At 39.9% G+C, this 24,194-nt stretch overlaps 1 protein-coding gene across 1 annotated transcript in view; it reads right to left on the reverse strand.

Annotated features, from left to right (window-relative positions):
- The window catches only part of SPIDR (scaffold protein involved in DNA repair), a 198,756-nt gene that overhangs the window by 146,903 nt on the left and 27,659 nt on the right, over positions 1 to 24,194 (reverse strand). Inside the window, exon 6 of the mRNA XM_072330289.1 lies at positions 3,336 to 3,577. Coding sequence (XP_072186390.1) covers positions 3,336 to 3,577 — 242 coding nt within the window. The remainder of the gene's footprint in view (positions 1 to 3,335; positions 3,578 to 24,194) is intronic.

The following is a 24,194-nucleotide window of genomic DNA, read 5'->3' on the forward strand; positions in this document are numbered from 1 at the left end:
CATGCTGCCTTCTCCCTTAGCTTTGCAAATCACTTGCAGGAGATTTTTATTTGCTGCCGTTTGACCATAATACTCATTGCTGTACAGAAGCAAGGGTAGTCAATATGCAGCTGAGAAATCAAAACTTTGTGGTAGAATAAAAGGGCAAGAACACCTAAAACCAATATCTCTTGATCTAATCGCCAAGCCAACTCAACACTGTATCAAACACCACTACCAGTACTTCCTGATCAGCTATCTTAATAGCTTATCAGTGTAGTACAGTGGCATTTGTATCTCAGAATGTGTTGGAAAATGATACTGTTTCCACTCACTCTGATCCCGTTTTTATTTAAATAAAATTAATGTGGCTACTCAAGATGGCACAAAAAAACAACGTTTAAGGTGAGGATGTCCCAGATTTACAGCTTTATGGTGGTGAATAAAAGGTTTCATTTTGCTACCAGCGTAGCAGATCTGACTGGCACCTCCTACAGGGAACTCAGAATCTGACTCAGGCCTCCAACACACCCAAAAGACAAGGCAATACTGACTACCACCTCTATGCTGCAGTTCACTGTAGAAAGAAGAACAATCTCCATCTAAACGATTCTGAAAACAAGAACTAGCAATACAGAGGAAATATGAAGAGATGCTTGTATTTGGCAAAAAGGGCCGCAGTTAAGTGAGGGAAAAACTGCTTACATGATTCCTTCCTTTTCTGAAGGTTCTAATCACATTCCAAAATCCCACAGAGCTATGAAGTGTGAACGATTGCATCATGCCCCTTCAGATCTCACTCACCACAGCACTGTATATATCCCACATTCCTTTTGAGGAGACAGGTGCATTTCTCATTTTCTTTCCACTCTCAGGTGCTGACCTTACACTGAAATTCCTAACAGTAGCATTGTTAGATTTTAATTATCCATATTAAGCTCATTTCTGAAGCCCTATGTTATGTATACTAGATTTCAATTTTCGTAGAGATTTACAACTGTATCCTTAGTAGGATAAAACAAACAATACTCTTCCATTCAGCAACAAGAGTGTTCCAGCCAGAGAGGCTGAGTAGAAAAATGCAACCACTGAGGTAATTGGAACACAGCTGCAAACAAATAATACTGATAACATAAATGCAGACAGCAGAATACATAAAGAATATCAGAAGAGATTGTTACACTTGGTGCAAGATTTTTCACAGAAAATAATCTAAATTTTTTTTGAAAATATGCTCTAATTTTTGCAGGTCATCACAAGCTTAGTCATCACAATTGGTAAAATGCATACAATTATTTTTGATTTTCTAAAAAGTAGAAATAATAACATATGTGCCCTATTCATATCAGCACTTTTCCATCAAGTGCACATGACAAAACAACCTGGTTTGGGATTAGAATCTCTCACACAGAGCACCAGAACAGTTGTCCAAAGAGACATTGGATGCCCCATCCCTGGAGCCACACAAGGTCAGGTGAGATGGGGCTCTGAGCAACATGATGTAGCTGTAGGTGCCCCTGTTCATTGCAGGGGAGTTGGAACAGATGACCTTTAAAGGTCCCTTCCAACTCAAACGATTCTATGAATTTGCATAGGAAGACCAAGGCTGTACCACCTCCGCTATCTTAACCCGCACTTCAGTAAGCATCGGTCTGGAAAAAGAGAGCTTGGTTAAGCTCTTTTCCACCCACTGCAGAATTTCCAATGGTCCATGTGGGAACTCATGGGAGAGATCCTGTCTGCAAGAACTCTCTTGCTTTCTGCTTTTTTGCTGCAATCTCAATCTGCAGCAAAGGCAGGAAGGAAGGAGAAAGAACAAGACAAAAAATGATGTATAGCTTTTAGCTATATAACGAGAAAGAAAAGATCATTACTTAATTGATCATGAAGCTGATCAACCCTCTCCAAACTGGACTTGAATCCACAGCACTGATAACCTAAGTCTTCCAATCAGTGCCAGCACACAACAAAAACAAAAAATCCACCCTACAAATTTTGTTCTTTTATTCATTCTGGCCAAATTGCATTCCGTATTGAAAAAATTACAGATGAATAAATGCTTATTCCACTGGACATCCATTTCAGACCACTTATGCTATAAAAATACATTTTTACACTGAGCGATATTTGATCATCAGAAGCAAATTAAACTGACAGGAGCAGACTGAAGCCACGTTTAAGCTACACACATCCACTAACCGTGGGGTTTCACTGCAGCAGTCAAAGTTTTCTACAACTTCAGAAAACAACAGGACAAATCCACGGAGGATACCAAAACACTCATACAGATCCTGAGCACTAAACTGCCGAAAGCCCAAAGTGCATCTGAGTAAAATACCACCATGCAACTTGCCCTGTTCTTACTACCTTCACATGTACTTGTTGTTGGCCACCAGTAGCATTTTTGGTGGTTACAGCTTTGGTTTGAGCTATTAGAGTTTTGTCTTTGTGCTTTTAATGCAATAAGAAGTAAAGCTGAATTGCATAAGCAAAGCACTGCAAGTACAGAGATCCTCAAGCTGTTACAGCTTCAAGTCTGTTCCCCTGGTTGGCATTTCAAAGTAGTCAAGAAAATTTTAAAAGATGAGTAAAATACAGCTGTTGAACAGAAGCAAGGATTCTCTTTTTTAAGTGCCCTATTTTCTGATTGATTACTGTACAGAATCAGCATTAAGAACCATACTGCTAAGAATGCAGTTGCTATCCACAGCAGCATAGCTCATAATGTTCCTAGCCATAATTTGATCCATGTCCACACGAATACCACATAAAACAACTGTTGTGAATTCAAAATAAGAACCAACTATTTTTGCATTGCAGTCAGCTAAGGACATAATGGATCCTGTACATTGGACCTCCACAGCGTGGGGGCTCAGGTGTGTTTTGTCCAGCATCTTTTCATTACACTTAATTTAGTCACAAAAATTTAGATTTCAGACAAACACCTCCCACTTCTGCTCAAGTATCACTCCATCCTGCATTATTCAGCACCCTTTTCATGTAGTATATTAGATAATTTTACCCTGACAAATCTGGAAAGGAGCAAAAAAAATCAACGACACAGCATTTTTTTGCAGACCACCTGCAGAGGCACAAAGCAATGAAGTGTTTACAAGCAAAGAAGTACGCATACTCATATTTGCAAGTTAATTTAAGGCATTTCTAAGATAACAAAAATGGTATCAAATTGTATACCGGGGTTCAAGATTGCAAAGTTGGACTACAGTTCTGTTTCTGGAATTTGTCAAACACCTTTCAAGTGTTTGTCTTTGAAATGCATTCCTACTCTTCTTTTAGTTAACCTGCATTATTTTATTTACAGTTTAAAAAGCACTTATGAAGAATAAGATGTTTACCTCAGTAATTTCCTCTTTTTAGCAGAATCTTCTGGGGTTCTTGAGGCCTTGCCTGACTGTTTCTTAGGTGTTTGTAGAAGGGCCTGTGCAGACTTGAGCCAATCACTGGCAGGTCTTGCAGCTTCTCCCGTATTTGATGGGAAACTCGACTGCAGTTTCTTAATGAATCTTGGATTAGTGGCCTGTGCTTCCACTTCTTCTGCATAGTCATTGTCAGATGAATATTCAGAAATTTCTGTCAACTAATGAAATAAAAGTAAAGAAGTATTTAAACAGAATGCTTACATGAGATACTTGTTTTACTTCCAGCTACTGATTTAAGTAGACAGTTATGTTCCCTAGCAATCAGCAAATTAAATCACAATTCATTGATTCGTATAACTTGAACAACTTCACTGTAAATGCATTTTTTTTTTTCCTAAGTCAGTACAAACTGATGAATATAAAGATCATGTGTTGAAAGAAAACTGAGATGAATAATATCTGTTCTAAAATAGCCAGATCTGGAGAACTCATCAAAAAGCTAAGTCAGTGCCCATCTCTATCAGAAGTTTACAAACGAGAATCAAGATTAAAACAAACACAGGAAAACAGAACCTAATGAGGAAAGGGATCGTGAGTGGTGAGAGAGTTGAAAGGCAACAGAAAAGTTACATTTGGATTCAGGTAAGGTGAAAGTTTTCTGCCCGAATTTGAGCTTAGAAAAAAAAACAACAACCAAAATCAAAACACGTGTCTCTACATGAGACAGAAACTGTAGCTGGCAAGTAGTATTTAACGTTTAGTTAAAACAAGAATTCGACCATGACAGCTAGCCTTCATGCATGTCTAGCAGGCCTGTGGCTTGCAGGGAACGTTTCGCACCCAGATCCAGATGCCATTAGGCCACATGCTCAGAGCCTGGGAGGACTCCTGGTGAGCAGCTACAGCCATCAGCAAGTAGAGAGTGGAGCTGAAGTTCCTAAAAACCTTGCTGGCCCTCCTCTCACAGAAACATACAGGACACACTGAACCGAGAAAGGAAGCGTGAGAAGGTCCCAAAACAAATGTGGAAAGGGAGATGAAAGGCTTAGTGCTGACAGGAAAAAAACTATCACCTGCTTTGGCTCAGTTTGCCTTACTCTCCTGTAGGGCTCCTGCACAGGCAGGGCAGGGCAGCAGGTTTGGCTGCCAGAGGTAAGCCAAGCAGGGTTCAGTTGTTATGTAAGTTATTATCTCTTGACCCTGTATTTCTTAAAACATCGAGTACTAAGGAACATTAAACAGAAATACTTGGAAATACAAAGAAAAATAAACATGTGGCAATTAATCAGGGAAGTGCACAGCCATTCATCCTTCCAGAGCAGTACAAAAATGCTATTCAACTGCTCACTTCTAAATAAGAACAGACACAATTAATTCAAGTCATATTCTAATGAACTGATTTGTTTACTGAAAGACACTTAAATGCCATTAGACTGCCTGCAAAACTACACTGAAACTGAGCAACAAACAACGTTTATAATTGATGCTTTTGTCTTATTCTGCCATGGTGTCAGTTGGTTAACAAGAACAAAGCACACAAGTGCTAGTGGAGTGAGAGTGGAGCACTTCCTGCACCAGGGCACAGCACTGCCCCACTCCAGTAGCCTTCCACAAAGCCCTTCTGAGGGGCAGGCGACTTCAGCAGCTCATCTCCCGTCCGTGGAAAAGCCAAAACCCAGCTGATAGCTGCGAAGTATTAGGTTCGTATTATCAACAGGGAAACTGGAAAAGAAACAAAGATTAACTAGGTCCAGATAATGCTGCTCCCATCACAGAATAATATGAACCTGTTTAACAGCTCTCCACACCGGTCGTCTGACAAACGGCTGAGATAAAGACTCTGAAGATAAAAGGCAAAAGGGAGGGAAATCACTGCATTCACTAATACTGCATGTTACTAATTAGCGCAATCATCTGAAGGCAACATTTCTCAAGTGTGGACAACAAAACCCCAAATGCAGCTACTGCCAGTTCTTTAATACGTTCTTCACGTAAATGATGAGACACTGTGTTCATGTTCTAGGAGCTGACCTAAGTATTCTGGAAACTGGAAGGACCTTTTAAAGTTATCCAGAGAAGAACTGCTAAAAGCATGTAGTTCATATCAGTCGGTGATTTTGCTGTTTTAAACAACACAGTCAACACTCGTCCCTTGGCAACAACAGTTCCCTGCAAACAAACTCCTTCCGCATTGGAAAAGAGCCAGAAAGAAAGAGTTTCAAGCAGTACAAAAGCAGTAAGCGAGTGCTTCGTCCTTAAAACGCTCTGATGCTTTAGGAGAGCTTCAGTTTTACACAAACTGCTATGATACCCGGCGTGCCCAAAGGATGCAAGCCTCAAGTTCTCCCTGCATGTAAAATGCAAATCAGGAAAGCCCTTGGGATGTAATTGAAGTCAAGCACACTACAATCCCACAGACTGTTGTAAGAGTTGAGAAGCTTTCTTAAGGCTTGTCTAATAAATCATTTCATACTTCTATTATTTATTACTGTATACTTGTTTAGACTTAACTTCCCCAAGGAAACCACACTTTGAGGTTTTTGTTTTGGGGTTCTTTGCTTATTAGTGCTTTTCTGTTTTGTGTTTCTGTTGCTTTAAACTGATCTTTTAGCATTAAAAAAGTCTTTAAAAATGGAGTAGAAAAACAGGGAAGAAAAGCTTTCAAATACTGAACACCATTCAGTCGCCATCAGAAATACATCGTGAAGATGAAAATCTGCTCAAAACTTACATGAATTTTATGCGTGCAGATAAAACCCAGCCATGTCTAACAGCATTATGGTGGTGACCAGTTGACAAAGAGAAAATCACCTGAATTCTTAGGCTCACTTTAAAATGATCACTGATATCTACTGAATCGTACATTTATAAGCACCCTCAATAGTAATCTTCACAAGGTTATTGTTTAGTGGGTTGTTTGGCTTGTTTCAAAGTAACGTCATCCCCAGTCACATCACTATGAGTTTTTGGAGAATGTCACTGCTAAGCATGCAGAAGTGCCCTATTAAAAGTAGCAGAGTTTCTACATTGCTTGTTACTTTGAAGCACAGCCCCTTTTCCCCTGTTTTTTAAGTTACACTGGCAAAACTCATACTGCTCACACTACCCAGTCACTGGTTTCTCCCCCTTAATCTCTTCCTCCATACTAAGCCCAATCAACCACCCCCACCCTGGCATTTTCCACAGCTGACTCCCATGTATCTCCATCACTCCAAATACTCTGTTGTAGACTGCGCACTAAGATTTCCTTTCATTTCCAGTGATGACCTTCCCTTCCTTCAACACCCCCCCTTATGTTATGCTAACCAGTTTTTCATTTCCCAGAGATGGATAAGCAGGAGCTGACCTCACATCATCTCACTAAGATGACGAACGTAGCTCATTTTTGTTCACTTTCAGAATAAATTGATTTCCTCTCTGAATGTTTTCATCTGAAATGGTTTAAATGCTGCTCTTCTATGACTCTCTTCCTTAATGGAAAAATGACGAGCATAAATGCACAGAAGCACGTCACTTTTTCCACTAAGATTTGTCTAGAAGAAAAAAGTTAGCAAATACTATAGTTGAGCATCCAGGACCCTGTATCTGAAAGATAAGCACGTTTAAGTCAAAGCACATCAAAAGATAGCTCTGAAGGTGAATTTACGATGCATTTTGACCACACTCAGTACACACTGGATGGCATGAACATGTAAATAGATATAGATATATATCTATATAAATAGAAATAGATATAAGATAAGAAGCTTACCTCCCTGGCCAACCAGTTAAAATTACTGAAAAATACAAGATCAGTTTAGATAGAAGTCCAACAAAGGTACCTCTCCATGAGCACATACGTTTTGCACCCAGCAGCAGAGCAGCTAATATGCTGCTGATGCTTTGGGGATCAACTACTCCCTCCTTAGCCTTCAAGAGATTGACTTCAGCTGTTGCTTTACTTTGTATTAAAAACAAACAAACAACAACAACAAAAACAAAACCTAAATTATTTTAAGTACTTTTACAATCCACACGGCATTTTCCCCAGGAAGTTACCTTCTGACTTTTATAACGACAGTAACGAGAAATAGCTGGATGATTACTTTAATAAACACTCAGTGTGTCTTATAAATAACACAGCAATAAACTGAGAAGGGTTAAATCTCCATATAAACCTTCCAAATTCAGCACAGAACGTAGAAGTTTACTCAACTTTTTGTTCAAATACAACTTTTTGTATCAGTCTTATCAAAACAAATCATTTCAAACGCACAGGGTTATCTCAGACAATGGGTGCTTATAAGAGGCAATGAGGTAAGTATCTGGGAATCTGACCCCCTGTGGATCTCCTCTCAAGATATGTCACTAAAATCTCCCTGCAGAAACATTTCAGCACGTTCACCGTACTTCTGGATTGGTTAAACACTTTCACTTGTTCAGACATCACACACTCAGGAAGCAAAGTGTTTCTCAGTTTATACGAAGACATCCTGCAGATGATACAACACTCAGTAGAAGTACATCGATATCCCGAATGAGCACAAAGGATGAAACTGTTTTGCCTACTTTATATCGCTTTTGTCTGAATCTTTCCCTTTTGACAAAAAAAACAACAACAAAAACACAACCAACCAACAACCCATCAAACTCTATGTAGACACTGACATAATATTTGCAAATGGAACTCTCTTAAGTCTATTATTTCCCTCCCTAAAAATAATCCATTTCTTCCCTTGAATTATCTTGCAGCTCCTTGGTTCGAACAAAAGCAGTAACGTGGTTCCACAGATGACACACTTGTGTTGCCAGGCTTCCTGAAGGTCACAGAGCAAAGTTACATTAGAAACAAAAACCCCATTTGGGAGTTCCAGACTTTTAATTTTCCTCATTATATATACTAGCAACCTTGTTGCATTTCCTTTCTTAATTGTCCTTTCATGCATCTTTGCTTCTAACTGTCTTTTATACCCTATCTGTTCTCTCATCTTCTCTGATTCCTTTATTCCTTTCAGAATTAATTTGCATTTCTCCTAACTGCCCTCTCATGACTGCTCACAAGATGGCTGGAAACCAGCTGCTATTAACACACATGGTGACACTGCGTGACTGTCCTCCCACCTCTTATTTCTCACGTTTCTCCTCTTTAAGCAGTACTACAAAGAGGTGCTCTCAGCTCTCAGGCATGCAAAGGGATTTGGATGCAGAGAATTTCAACTGCAGAGAAGTTACAGGAGATTTTGTATCTTTCTCACTACTGCCTCAAAAACAGAGGGAGCAGAAAAGCCACAGAATTTGCTACAATGAATATTCACAAGCATAAATCACCAGTACAGTGTGCCAAAGGCTGAGCCTACATTAACAAATGCTTGAAGCTAGCTCCACCAGAAGCCAGCTTGCAGATTTATAGGGAGTAAAGGTAAGAAAGGAATTTTCCCTTCTTTTAATTAACCAACTCGAAATTAGTTCAAGCATTGTGCACACAAGTAGTACAGGATATTATTCAGCTCTATAAAGATAATTAAAGATAAAGGAGTTAAAGCCTACAGTGCTCTTTATGTTTTCTGATGCTTCGACTGAAGCGCTGCAGTCTATGCCAAGTACTTTCCTACTACCTCGAGAAATAATTTGGGTTTTGGTAAGCTACTTCCACTCAGAAGAGACAAAACTCAGAGATAGCTTTGTACAAGCAGCTAGATTTTCGTGTCTAAAGTGAGGAATGTACCACTCTGAGGGTGACACCAAGCTCTCTTCACACAGGGCAGCCACAGGAAAGCACACAAAATGCATGAGATTAGGAAGCAGAGCGTGGGCAGAGAGCTGTACTTCAAAAAGGAAGAACAGCAAAAGATAAATCACTAATAAGGTATTTCTTTGTTTACAAGCACAAACTGGTGCGGCAGATTAACTGAAAATTTTGTATCAAATATCCAGTGTTATTATACAGACAGCATGTATTTAAAGTAGATCTCGGCCACTGCCTACTTGTCTAGCTACGCACAGTGCATGTGCTCATACTGTCTGATCTGCCCTAAATATTTATGAGTGGTGTTGGTTCAGCACACTCAGAAATGGCTCTGCCTGCTCCACACAGGTTGGCGCCTGGTGGCTGCCGTGACAGGACGTGGACACACGCTCTTCAGGACAGGAACAGCCACCCCAAGCACGCAGCTCTGCTTAGAGGCAGCCCCACAGAAAGGCCTCGGGCACTGCCCTCGGCAGCTACATTGGGCTGGTTTCCTTATCCTCTTTCCACCATCACTAAATTCCAGAGGCATTTCCCTTCACACGGACCTGGGAATTAATTTTTGCTATCTCTCACATGTCACCAACCCTAGGCTGGAATGCAACAAGTATTAGTACACAGAAAATCATTTATGCCAAGTAGCGCAGAAGAATGCTGTATCTACTTGAATAAGTAGAAGTGTAGGCAGGAACACTGTAATTATTCAAGGCAGAATTTGGTCACAGACTGCACCCTCATCTTGTCTTAATGGTGTTTTGAGGCCTTTAAACAAGTGGTTAGAACTTCTCTTCTATGACTAATTAGAAAGGATTCATTGCATCCATCAGCCCAGTGCTTATCACAAAGGAAATTGATTCATGATTAACTCCAGAGGAAGGAGGTCAGCTACTAAATATTAAGCATCACCGCTAACACTGTTGGGCTTCCCTTTGGAGAGCTCATAGGTAATACTGCCCTGTCTAACACCTTTTATTCTACAAGATCTGTCAAAATTTACAGCTGCTTTTGCTACTGTCTTAAAAGATTACCCCAAGTATGCATGTGATTCAATTCAAAGCAAAACCCTGATGTCCGTTATCAAATGAAGAGCAAATAGGACAGTTTCAGACTCTTCCATGAACCAAAGGAACCGAAAAGGCTTTGATACAGAAATTAATGGACTTATATACCCGCTGCATTATCCTCCAATGATGAGCTTTCCATAGAATTTCTGAAACCACAGGAAATTATGGAGGGGAACACTGATGCAAGTAATTCAGTCTCTATTCTTCGAACCACCAAGCAGTTGAAGTACTGTACATAAACCAACGAAATGGTGTTTTACATCACAAACAAAGTATCAATTAAAGTAAACTGCAACATTTAACAGTTCCCATATCCTGGGTAGATCATACTGTCTTGAATTGGAAAATCAGGTATGTATTACTCATAGTATGTTTGGTTATCCATTCTTTTTTTTAAGGAGGATGTATATTATTTAAGGACAGGTAAAGAATATACAGAATAGCAAAGAAATTGAAGCTGAGAAGCTTAATCCTGAGCAGAAACCTCAGCTTTTACAAGGCAAACAGGTTTAGCAGGCTGTGCCTCTGGAGATGCATCCACAAGCTGTTCCAGCCTGCCTCTCCCAGAACAGGTTGTTCTAAGGCACAGATCACCCAATCCAAACAGGTGAGGCTGCCTTCTCAACCCAAGTACACTTTTATTCAAGGCAAGTAAGTAAAGCAAGAAGCACTGCATTTATTTCCAAGTGTGCTCTTTACATGTAAAGATTTAAATGAAGAGTCAAATGATGATTCTGAACATAAGACGGAATAAAACTCCTGTCTGCTGGGCACAAGAAAGAACAGCAGGAACAGCAAGCTATTAAGGTACAAAATGGCCATAAAGCAGCAGCTTTACACAACCACAGATAAGGGATAGATTTGTACTTCACAGAACGTAAGGAAAACCCTGCTGCAGTCTTGGCATTTACAGTGTTAGTGCTGCAACTGCACCTCTTGGAAGCACCATTTGAGTAGTTTAATGAAGCTTTAGCATTGAGAAACCCATCTATCATTTCCTAATTTTCTAATTACTACTGATCTCACCATCAGCCTGTGATTTGATTAGTTGTCAACTTCTAATAGATCCAATAATGTTGAAAAATCCCCAGACAGACAACCTGCAGGTGTTTTTTTTTTTCTGCTTAGTTTAATTGTTCTTTTCCATTATACAGTAACATCTTCAGTTTCTCCCATTGAAAATAACTAGCTGCAAACGCCAATTTGGACCACTTCAAGCATATTGTTAGCCAACATAACATGCAACTGAGTTACTGTAACCCTTGCTCTCCCTTCCTTAAGTAAAAGGAGGAGGGGTGGAACGCAACTTCACATGTTGAATCTTGCACACTGCTCAGGGACAGAACGAGGTCTCTTCGTATGCAACTGTGTATTATCCCACGCAGTAGAGCTCTCATCTTGATAAGAATCCTCCAGATGATACAAACCCAGGTTTTCAAATATAAATACCTGACTCTGATAGGACATGCAGATAATTACATCACTTCACACAGAAGCCTCAGCATACCTTTGTGCAGCAAAGCTTGGACACAAACACAAAAAAAAACCCACTGTAGTCAATCATAATACCACTTAAACAGGGTTTAATTCTTGACACAGAAATAGATACTTTCATGTTTCCAAGGAACAGATGTTATCATATGATGTGATAACCTACTTTCACATTCTTGTTTATAGTTATTCACTTAGTTTCATTTATTAAAGTTACTGGATTCAGGCTCTAAAACCTCAGCTACATTGTCTCTATTTTAGGCTATGCTATGGTAATCATCCAGGTTAATGCTTGGATGTAACAAGGGGACTCAACTAGAAGGTATGATTAAAAGCCAAATTATTATTTATGAACTAATTCCTATGATAACTAGACTGAATACCTGCAGGATTCAGCAGAAACTGTTAATGGAGGAAATATCTCCAAGTAGGTCTTTTGTTCTGTTCCAAGTCTAAAGAGAGAACAAATACTTCTATGTTTGTTGAGTAAAAAAAATATATTACCTCTCATTACAACTGCAGGAAAACAAATAAGCTTTCAGCGATAAACCCTTCTACAGGTCCCAGTCCCAGATGTTTGCCAGTTTTTTTCCCCTCCAAATAGATCAAGTGATCTAAGCAAATTGAACCTTTCCTTACGGTAAGATTTCTTCTCCTATCTTTAGCCTATGCGTGCATAACACTACAAGCTCCCCCACACCCCTTAACTGACTCAAAAAGAAAAAAGGCCTTTTTTCTTCCTCATTATTACCTCTCACAATAATGTGACCATTTAGACCTGACAGGGAACAGTCAAAGACTTTAAAAATGTCTTTCACATTAAATGTTCTCAAAGAGTAGGTGATGCATGCAAATATGTTATTGAAGATAAAAGGAATCAATACCAGGACAAGTAACTATGAGGGATCACACACAGGTATTTAACAAAGTGCGACGTATGCACAGTCTTCTCATCTTTGGTTGATCTGTCTCCTGTTTTCTGTGAATCCCACCAGGAAACTACTCAAGAACGAGAGAGAGAACACAACTGACATGGTGTTGTATAAGATATAAATGCAATACAAGCATCATCTCTGCAATAACACTCAGCACATTCAGACCTCTGCTCTGTGCTTCCAGATCCAGCAGTGCCAGTGCTCACAGCCCTGGCAGACCAAGAGCCACTGGGCTGCTGTGCAGCACATTACATTCATTTTCTTCTACTCCCACTCATTCTACATTCTTCTCACTTGAATGCGCTCCCCTTTGCCCCATTTACTGCTTCACAGTGCCTGCAGCACTGCCCCCAAAACCTAACAGTCACTTGGTTTCTTCCCTCCTCTTCATTTCTAACTGCTTCCAACCCCTTTCTTTCCTTTCCAGAAGTCCTCGCACAGATTGTTTTCTCTAGAGCGTCGTTCCACATTTCTATCCTGCCAAAGCTGTTTTAAACAACCAACATTTCAGGGCAGGAAATGCCTTACCATGTCTGAAACACTGCATTAGTAATGACAGTACACGCATGCACACAAAGCACCACCTTCACCTAAGCTGGTTTTTAATCATGACAGCGGATATATACGTGCAGACTGAAGAAGCAGAAGAGCTATTTAATTGCTTTCTCAAGTAAACTGAAGAACCCCCCAAACAGGAAAGCTAGTTTAAAATGACGCTGAAATGTACTTTGTTGAAACAGGGGACAAAATGAAAAAGGAGAGCAACACTGAGTTTACCATTTTGTTGTTTTTTGGTTTTTTTCTTCTTTTTGGTCATATTCTTAATCTTCAGAGGAACACAAAGAACACAAATTAAGCATCAGTTGAGTTGGGCTTTACAATAACATGACAATTTTTAGATGCAAACACAGACTTCAAGAGATCTAGAGGCACTAACTGGTGCAATATTGCCCCACGTTTCCCATTTAGTTATGCTGATGGTCCAAATATGAGCATAGAACTTTACAAGATCTTACACTGAAGACCAGCTAAAATTACTTTGAAATCTAGATTAGAGTACCAACTGTGTGTTGCACAGAACATTACATTACATAAGTATCAGTGACACTATTACCCTAATATGTGTATCACACATTGTAAGACAGAGTCACGGACATTTAAAACTTGAAAGTAAATAAGTGTATCAGATAAATGCACCTGGTAAAGCAGTTGTAATGTCACAGTAAAGCAGTACTCCTGAGCAATTACAACTTAAATCACCTGTAAGTCTCCAAGAACTGGCATACAGAAATATTTGTACCACTCTTATAAGGATCTCTAGCTTACCTGAATTAGGAAGATGAAGATTCTCAGTTAAAGGCAAAGGGAAAAAAGAGGGCCCCAATGCACATCTACACACTTGAATTTGAAGAGCAGTAGTTGGCTGGTTGACTTCCACAGCAGCAACCCATATCTTCTAGCTTAGCGCCTCCAATATCTCATATCAGGTGAAGAGAGTCTTCACTGCTATTCCTGAATCAATGCTTTGTTTACTTCAGAAAGTGGGAAGAATATGGAAGTGTCATTTTCTTTCTACAAGTATAAGGCTAGCACATGTCAGCACGTATTTAGACATGGAAGAAAAAACAACCTCTGCAAGATTCAGAGCTCTGTCTTTTTGTTTGCAAATGTGTGAGAAGCTCAAAGCTGGGAAGGTACCACTAAAATAATACAAGCCACTTTGGTTTCCAGGCAGAGCATTTAAAAATAAACTCTTTGTGTCCTTCAAGATACCATTAAACATTTCGTCTTTATTTTTCTCCTCCTAAAGTAAAAATATTTGTGATATTTGTCCTTCAGATTGAACTCTGTAGCTAGCGGGACTTTAAAGAATTGCAAACCACTTCTTCTTAAACCTGTAAACAAACTATTTGCATTCCAATCACAAATGTACACGTTACACATGAAGCAACTAAAAATACCATGCAAGTTGCGATTTCCTGAAGCGTTCGCTATATGGGGCCACCAATTCCTTCTCAAGTCTACAAGTAACTTGAAGAAAAATATTTTAACTGAGACACCAGCAGCAGGGGGTCTTGCTCTGAGAGCTGTGCTCAGCACTTGAGAAGCTGGAGGGAAGAGGAAAAAACCAAGCTGAAAGAGCATCAGCAACAATAGCTCTGAAGGAAGTGCACAGAACAGCCCTGCATGGCTTGCCGCACAAATTCAGGGAGTGTGGCTATACTTCCCAAAAGCCAAAGTGCAAGTGTGGGCTTCTACTGTGACAATTCTATCTTCGTCTCTTTAGCAACTATATTAATTGGAAATGCTACTGCTCAGCAGAGGTGCTTGATACACTGCTGTCTAGTCATTACTTTTGCAGCAACAAAAGGCCAGCAAATTCAATCATAATGGCCCAAAACACTGTGTCATTTTCTATTACCCACCTCAAATCACCAGATGCATTTGTGTATATGTTTTCTTAAACTGTTCTGGAAGATCTCCATAGCCCAGTTGACAAAAACAGTAATTTCACTTTAGCCAGTAAGATGGGTGAGATGTTGTAACAGTTGGTCTACATTCTTGTTTTCTTTTAAAATTAATCTTAAAATCTAAAGACACACACACTCCACACACTCCAAGGGTCATTTTCCAGGACACCACATAGGGCAAGACTGCTCTGGAGCAGGATTTAGCTTTCTACTTCCTAAAAGCCTAAGCTGTTTATCTACATTGCTAGTTCAATTATTTAAACTCCAGTTCATACAGTATTTTCTGTTCAGAGCACAGGGCTTTGACTACAAAGACCTGCCAATGCATGATCGTTCCTCTCATACGAGCAGAAGGGAAAGAAAGCTAAAGCAAGCCTTTAGAGGCATCAGTAGGTACCTGGTCTTTATAGAGTTACTAGTCCATTAAAAGAAAGTTAGATGCAAATTATAAATGTTAAAATAAGGCAAAAATTCACTCTGTTCTGAAAATGCAGCATGTAAACAAACACAGCTGTGTTATATTACAGTGTAAGATGATTTTGTCCCAGCAGAAAGGGGAACATAACCAAGATTCTGACAAAAAAGTTGTGTTTCCTTGTAGAAAAGATTTGAATTCATTTGTAAGAACAATTTTAAAATGCATCATTTAAGCCCTGGTTTCCAAAATGCTGACTTGTGATTTCCACTGGAGCTACTGCAATTCAGAGCATTAATGTAACTATAGCACATACCAGGACTTTGGGATAAAAACTCTTCTGAGATGTTTATTGACATCTGCTCCAGCCAAATGTTAACTTGGAAATAGACATTTTAAATGCATTTTCCCCCCAGACTGCCAAAAGCAAATGGATTCTCTTATGTATTAATCACTTAGGAGGGAGAGGAGCTGAGTTTCTAGATCAGCAGTCAAGACTGTCAGCTTACAAGAGTACCACTGAACTAGTGGGGTTTTCCCCCTGCTATTTTTACTGTTATAAGGCCTGGAAAATCATGTAACTACAGCCAAATGTAAGTACTGCTATTCCTGAAATGCACTTACACAAGGAATACAAAGTCTACCCTGAGCAAAATAGCAAATTTTATAGCTATGTTTAGACTACCTGGTGAGACAACCAGTTCTTGAGGAAGTGCCCCAGAAACACCACAATGAACAAAGGCATGTGTGTACAAACCTGCATTCCAAATACAAGCATTTTACAATTATTTGTTCAAGTATAAGCAATCCTGCCATCCACATTTGGGAAATATCTTATTTTTCTCACCAGTTCCAGGTTTGACTGCAATATACACCTAATGCCAGCCTTCCTCTGAGCAAACTGGGACAACTATAAAAGCTCTCCTGAATTCACTTCTCTTTTTTGCAGAATAGAAACTATGGTTACCTTCACTAACTTCTGTGCAAGGCAGTACTATTTCATCAGAAATCTTACCAAATCATGAAAGAACAGCATACATAGAAAGCAGAAGCATGCACCTACATATCTGCTCTCCCCCGCCCCCAAAAGCGGTCTCCACACCACTCCACAGCCCACTCCACATAGGATGCACATGCACGTGCAGGACCTGCACAGCAGCTAACATCACATCTGCAGGATTGCAGAAATATACCACACAAGGAGCACAAGCAGCAATGTTTTCCCACACTGAAAACCACAGAGCTTTAGGCCAACATCTCAAGAGCTCCAATAGTTACAAGTGACACCATACTGTTAAACTAGGACTCGGAGGACACTGAAGCAATGACAGTAAGTCAATTCAGGAGAGGAACACTATTTGCTGTAGACGGCAACCACCACCAGAAGAGTTTGCTCATAGCTAATGAAGTAATATTTTAGCAGATAATTTCTAAATGAAGGAGACTTTAATGCATAACTCAGAGAAACGTGAGGAAATTCCTCTTTGAGTTATAGAAGAAGAAAGCACAGCAGTCAAAGATTTACTTTAAAAATAAGTAGATGAGGTTTATGAACCACTGCCTGATCGTGCAAGGCTTAGCAATAAAATGCCTGGTGGTGTAAGCAGAGGACTGAGATAGAAAGTCTGCTATTTAAGACTGGTTCTAACATCAGTTCCTTGGGATCACCAGATCTTGGGATCACCAGATCTTGGGATACACTGTTTAAGCCAGAGTTTTCAGAAGTGACTCAACTGGATCTGACAAACTTGGCTCCCGGGCTTATTTATTACAAGTCCTGGACACCGACTCTCATTTAGGAATGCTGAGCACCACAGATGCTTGGTGTCCAAGGGCAAGGGAAACAACTACAAAGTGTCTACATTTGGATTTGCAGATATTCATATTGAAAAGTCTTTTGGAAACCTTCAATTAATTGCTTAAATCTTTAAAATAGGAGACAGGTGATTGTTCTGTTAACTTGACAGAGAACGCAAGAAAAATACTTTAAAGCACTCTACACACTTAAATACACACACTTATCTCCAGCTATAAAAGCTGAAGGACTCAGACTCCAAAAGGCACTCTGGCAGCATTTAAACACTGACGTCCAAGAGTTCAGTCACATCTTCCACTCCTGCTTGCAAAGCCCCCAGACAAACCCAGCTTTGTCAGTCCACAGTACTTCAAGATTTCCTTAGAGCACTGCTTCTTGTCATAGGCAGCTTCAACGTAACTCCACTGGTTGCTTGGCTTAGATGACACTTCAGTCTATGAGAACAGAATTGATACTTCTATACCTAAAGCCTGGCTAGGATTCAGTAGGTATATTTACATTCTGCAGAGATTTCAGCTCACAGCATGCTACATGTATTTGCATTAAAAAGCACATGCAGAATAGCAAACATCTCCCTTCTGCAGCTGCCCAGACATTTCAGCCTAAGCAATGAGGAACCTAAACTCTAGCAAGACACTTTGGAGCTTCAGAGAGTTTAAACTCGCCCTCTTGGGAAAGTGTCCGAAACAACAAAAGCAATAAGGAGCTCAATTCTAACTCTCTCTTGATAGCTGGACCACTGTGAGTGGGGGGAAAAATAGTCATAAGGTCTTCAAGAGCACCGGAGTGTGCTTTCAGGAAAACACTTGGAAACATAGAACAGAACTGTCCAGACTGTGTTACAGTCCCTGCTCCAGATAAAATGCAGGAACACCAGGGAGCTTAAGTGTTCCTTGATCAGAAAGGCAGTAGCAGTGAATCCTGGCGTTTTGCACTTAAGCTCTCTCCTGTTCATTGTATACAGAACACAGGAATCTAAATTTAAGAGCTATTCCGCAGGCCAGGACTTAGATTCCTGTAATTCTGGCTCAATGATCAGCCACAGCACAGAAATCAGCCCGTTTGCGTCTGGCTCCAAACATGCTGCAGAGGTTTTTGGAATTCCAGACAGCTCCCAGAAGGCAAACCTCCCAAAGTCAATGATCATCATAGCAAATATGCTATAATCCAATCCTCTCTAGCTGCCTAACCAGATTTAACTTAGTCAAGCTTGGAATTTTACAATGACACAGCATGACCAAGCACAATTTAAAAGTATTTCCATTTGCTCGTTATTTAAGTCCCTTTCCACTCCTATACTTCCTCAACTGAGGGAGAGCAGAAATTCAAGCTGTGAAGACAACAGCGGATTTTGCAATGCATTCAGGACATCAGAAAAAAAAAGTGAAATACATCAAAGTGGTCACAGGAGTTAGAACTCAATAGGAAGTTGTTTCTTGAAAGGAAATTGCAAATTTCAGTCAAAGGGGAAGATGGAGAGTTAGAATTAACAAACTGTTCCAAAAGCTTCAGGAAATAGGAAGGGTTTGAGAAGATTACATGAAGAAACCGCGTGTGATCACAACAGCTCAACTTAGGACAATGTAAATATCTTTATATGTCCCCCATTAAGCAAAAAGCAGCCACAAACAAACAATCTCCCTTCAAGTTGCTTGTTTCTGAAAGGACATAGCAGCTCCCCTACAAGTCATTACATTCAGACCTATTTACCAGTGCCATAGGCTAGATGCAGACATCTTAAAACTGTCCAGTACAAAATACTTCTATTATGCACAAATGCAGTTATAACAGAATACATAAAAACATGCTTAAAATCAGAACTCTTCCTATTTTGTTTAAATTCTCCCTATCAATCACAACTTTCTAGTATTCAACTATTTAGCTCTGTCTGAAGACCGAGGATTATTTTAATCCACATTCAGCCAGGAGCAAAGCAAACAGTAACATGATTTGGCCAGTCACCAGCTTGACCTACGTTTATATCTTATGTTTAAATAGTGAGTACCTCACAACGAGCACACAGAAGGGGTATTTGGATAGAAAGATCTTCAATCTGTCCTATATGGTCATTCTTACACCTACTGAAAAACATTCCTTTGCAGCTGGGGAAGAGGTGAATGCTTGTAGAGTCATTCAATACAGCAGTAAAACAGAAAGGCTACCAACTTGCGACCATCTTCTCTAGTACCTGGCCAGCAACAAGAGACTTACTTTGCCTTTTGTGCCCCAAAACGTTAAGCAGTTTCTCGAGCTGTGTTCAGCTATGACTATCCATACACTCTACAGGCAAATCCCTTCTCACTGCCTTGTTACTGTACCTGAATGTAACCTGGGATACGCACAGTTCAGAGATGCATCTTTTACTGTAACACCAAGGTGGTGTAGATTTGGTACAATTACATCACACGCATTATCTTGGCATCCAGGCAGCAGCAGCTCCACCAACTGAGCTCAAGGCCAAGCCATCAACAGTCATGCTGAATGCAGTTGTCTGCACATTTTTACAAAGGCTTTCTCATTTATTATGTTTGTTTTAATTCACTGCCCTTATCTTAACGCTGTACCAACATCCCTATGCAATGTTTGTGTACCCAGTAAGTTGTGAGAAAACGTACAGTAATATGCAACAAAATATAGCCTTGCCATTACTGTTTTGCAAAAGAAATACTTCAGATCTTTTGCTCCTGATAGAGTAAAATAGACAGTGCTTAATTAAGCTTAAAAACTCACATGCACGTCTTAGACTCAGATTTGCCTTCCGAATTCTAGGCCTCTCAGCATGTGATGCCACTACACAACTTAAGGTCTTTCTGACCATCTAGAACAACATTCTCAGGCATTTTCAATTCTTTCTCCAGCTGCATTTAACCTATTAGTTCAAAATTAGCCTGGAATAGTTGCACTTCATTTCTGTTGTCAACTTCAACATGTGCCACCTTGTGAAACCTTTACACTTGGTTCTGTTTGACAGAACTGCCATTTTGATGTCACCCCTCCTTCACTATTCGGTATCTGTTCCTCTTCGGCTTTTTTTCCCCCATTTTCTTTGGGCAGAAAGATTGAAAATACTAATTATCAGACAAATCATGAAACAGAGCATAAGCGAATGCTGGAAGTGACTGTATTTCAGACTAGAGCAAAAGAATCAGTTTTAAAATAGCTGCTAGCGTAATTAAGGTCTGCAAGAAACAACATCTACTACACTTTATTAAAAGGACAGGATTAGCACAGGGCAGGGTGGGAAGAAGTTGTAAGTTACAAAATCCATATGGCCCATAACCCATTTTTGCTTCTGAGAATAGATTCCAATGTGCCAAAAAATTAGAATACTAGAATTAAATTGCTTAAAACAGTACAGACAGTAGCTGAGCTGTGTCTTTGAGGGGCTGCAGGGGTAAAACTTGCTCAGAAAAGTGGATTTCCGGAGGCCGTGCCTTGAGAAATTTGCTTTCCACACCCATTAGCCTCCCAAAAGCTTAAGTAGTCTGCATGCACCAAAAATCCCTCCCTACACCTTTAGAACTACATCTACTTGCAAACAAGACAACAGCAGAAGAAATCCACTGAATGTAGGCAAAAAGATTAGATACAGCAAGGAGAAAAAAAACAACACAAACACCACACAGCAGAGGTAGAAAAAGGAATTCACAGGAGCATCTCCTTTCCCACCACCACCCCCAAAAATAAATCACACAGCCACGTATACTCCTGTACAGTGGCTTTAACACGCTGAGTGATTAGAGGTGATGATGATGACTACAGGCCATACTATGCATCTTTAGATGCTCTTCAGTTCAGCACTGAGGGGCCAAATGGGGTTGCCGTGTATCTAAAATATTTTACTCTGATTAAAGGTATAATTATATAGTTAGTCATAATAGCTGCCATACTTTAAAGAAACCCACCTCTCCTTCAGGGGAAGGGAAGGAAATTATGCTACTTTATTCATCCAAACACACTCTCAGTTATATTCAAATTCAACATGCAGACTAGATAAATACAGTGACACACAGCCACAAACGCTTAGTAATCCAAGATAGAACAAGGAGATGAATCTTAACCTATAATCTTCACGAAGGGAAACTAAATCTTATGATTAAGAGTTCTGTCATATCTGCACAGGTATCAAGGGAGGCTGTGTTTTCTTCTCAACTGTCATAAGGAATTCATGCTGTTTTTAAGGTCTGAAAATGAGCTGAGCCACTGCAAACATGCAGTTTGACACAGGGCTTAAGGGATTTACTTGTTCATACAGTTAGCACATAACTTTATTCCATGGATACCCACATATATTTTGCAGGGAGGAATAGGCTGAGTCTAAGAATCTTACTCCCCGTAAACAACATAAATCTTTTTCTTCTCATTTTATTCTCAGCCCTGAAAAAGACCTCCTGTGTTACTGCTACCTTCCCCAAGTCATCGCTGCAGGTCCACAGGAATGATTTTTGTCTCGGAAGGGTTCCCTTGGCTTAGGTCACCTTCCACGTAAATGTAATGGACTACAAAGTAGCTACTATTGACACGCAAAGAAAGATGAGAGAAAGTAATTTCTGTGTATAACTGCCTTTTAAACTAGCACTTCTGGCTGCAGAGGAGATAGGGGAAAAAACAATACACACTTTTGCCAGATACTTTTTTTTTTATTGACACACAAAGTCCAAGTTTAACGCCACTCTGGCAAGTCAGAGAACCCTCCACAGTGAGCACTGTCTGGAGACCCTCCAGGAGGCTTAGTTTCCTGACACAACAAATGGAGACACAACACAGATCCAGCTCACTTGAACCCAGACGAGGTGAGGCAGTCTACGCAATGTCCTGATCCACAGCAGTCTCGGCCCCCACACTGAACGACAGAATTAGGTTGGAAAAAGGCATTATGTTTCAAGGGAGAGAGCAAGGGGGAGGGTGGGAAGCGCAAGAGAAGAAAATCACTGTCCTTGCTGATGAAGTTTCCAGTTATCTTACATGGATACTCTTTACTTTCTTAAAACCCTCCTTCTGGAATAAAGTTTTTGAATATTTGGTGTACATTCAACAACTTTGGACCGATCTACTGAATTTTACTGATGAACCTTCCTACCCAGCCCCCCACTCATTCTTTTTCTTTTTTTTATTAAGTATTCCAAAATAGCACTGATAACCAAATAGTTCAGTGACTGAACATACACTCCCCATACTAATTGCCCGATGAGGGAGACTGCTGACCGAAACCTAGGAAAGGCACCACATTCCATGTAGTTTGCTAGATAACACAAATATAAATCATCTTTATGCACGCGTTGGTTTTTAATAACCATCCTTAGCTCAACACAGCTCAGTGGTCAAGTCCCAGGAATAACTTTGAGTTCCGTCACCTACATTTCTTTTTAAGCATTCTTGCAAGTGATTCACAAGTGCCATCACCACAATTCCCTGATCTGGGTTCCCAAATCTTTTAAAAGGTCTCAGCTATTAAGTTCTTCTACAGTTGATAACAGAGGGGATGAAAAGGTTAACAAAGTTTTCTTGTTTGTTTCCTTGCATCAGTAGAACAAAAACATAGACCAAGATATGCTGAAAAGCAATAAAGTTACAAAACAACATATAATAGTTTTATGGGAAAGAAGGATGGGAATTTTTTTTTTTTCTTCCACATTTCACACCATTTCCTTCCCCCACACGCCCATTTGGGTGAGGTAGGAAGCAAGAAAGTTTCTTTTCTTTTTGCCCTGAAACTTACTTTGAGTAATTGCAAGTGAGTGACACCTAGTGATGAACACAAATCTGATCATCCTCCACTCTCCCACACAGAGAAGATAAGGCAGCAAGCACCAACAGGTAACTTAAGAGTGGGTGTTGAATCATGGGAACCTGACACTGCTATGTTTCTCTCCCTTAAAAGCCAAACATCAAGTGAGCCAAGACATAGAATTTCGAAGCACAGCTAAAAAGAAAGAAAAAATAAAATGGCTAACCTGTCTAAGTAAGAGACAGTCAAAATATACTCAGATTATGACCTGTAAATTCACTTCCCCATTCTCTTTAAAGTTAATCCCTTTCCTCCATAAACATCAATTTTCCCCAGTAATCTCACCCTTAATCAAAAAAAATCCCAGAAGCAAATGGAAGAATGGGTTTCTCATCAAATACTAAAACATCAACAGTTGTCTTAGAGACCTCTTACTGATGCCGTCTCTGGCATTGCAACTACCATCCTGTTGTGGGGATTTTATGAGCTTGTCAAAGACTCTTATTTTGCCAGTAGTTCCAAAATTGTTGCTCACAGAGCAGTTACTGGAAGTGAAGGGGAGGGGATCTAGTGTGATTTGTGGTAGGGTTACAGGAAGGAAAAGTGTGCGACTATGCAAAGTAGCAACAACGCAGTCCCTGAAAGGGAAGTTGGAATAAAGAGACGGACAAAACCGACCTGAATTTTCAACACCGTAACACAAAACAATTCAATATGTGGGAAGCACATCCTGAAGAAAGGGTTTCTTTAATTAGTGCATTTAAGAGCAGCTCAAAGCTCACAGAACTTAGAGAGCAAGACAAAAATTCCTGTAGGAAAGGGAAGCAATTAACCTAGCAGAGTCACAGAAGCTTTCATGCACTACATGTCATTTCATCTATTTTTGTCATGAGCAGGATTTTGTCACTGGAACCTCAGAGGCAGCTCCTGTCTTAAAGACAAAATAGACCAATTAAAAATCATCACAAGGCTAGGAGCAAAAAATAATGATCACAGGGCAGAGATGGGAACACACAAAACACTGCAGCTTGCAGATCTTGTTCTGCTCTATAACCCTATGACCAAAGTCATTTTTCTCTCCTCACAGACACACATAAGAACACGGGGCTTCTATTTTTCTCTCTTTCCTTAACTCCTTACTCAAACATAAAAGACAGTTCAAAAGCCTGAACAACTTAAAAACCTGAAAT

The sequence above is a fragment of the Excalfactoria chinensis genome, chromosome 2 (genome assembly GCF_039878825.1).
Source record: "Excalfactoria chinensis isolate bCotChi1 chromosome 2, bCotChi1.hap2, whole genome shotgun sequence".
Lineage (NCBI taxonomy): Eukaryota > Metazoa > Chordata > Aves > Galliformes > Phasianidae > Excalfactoria > Excalfactoria chinensis.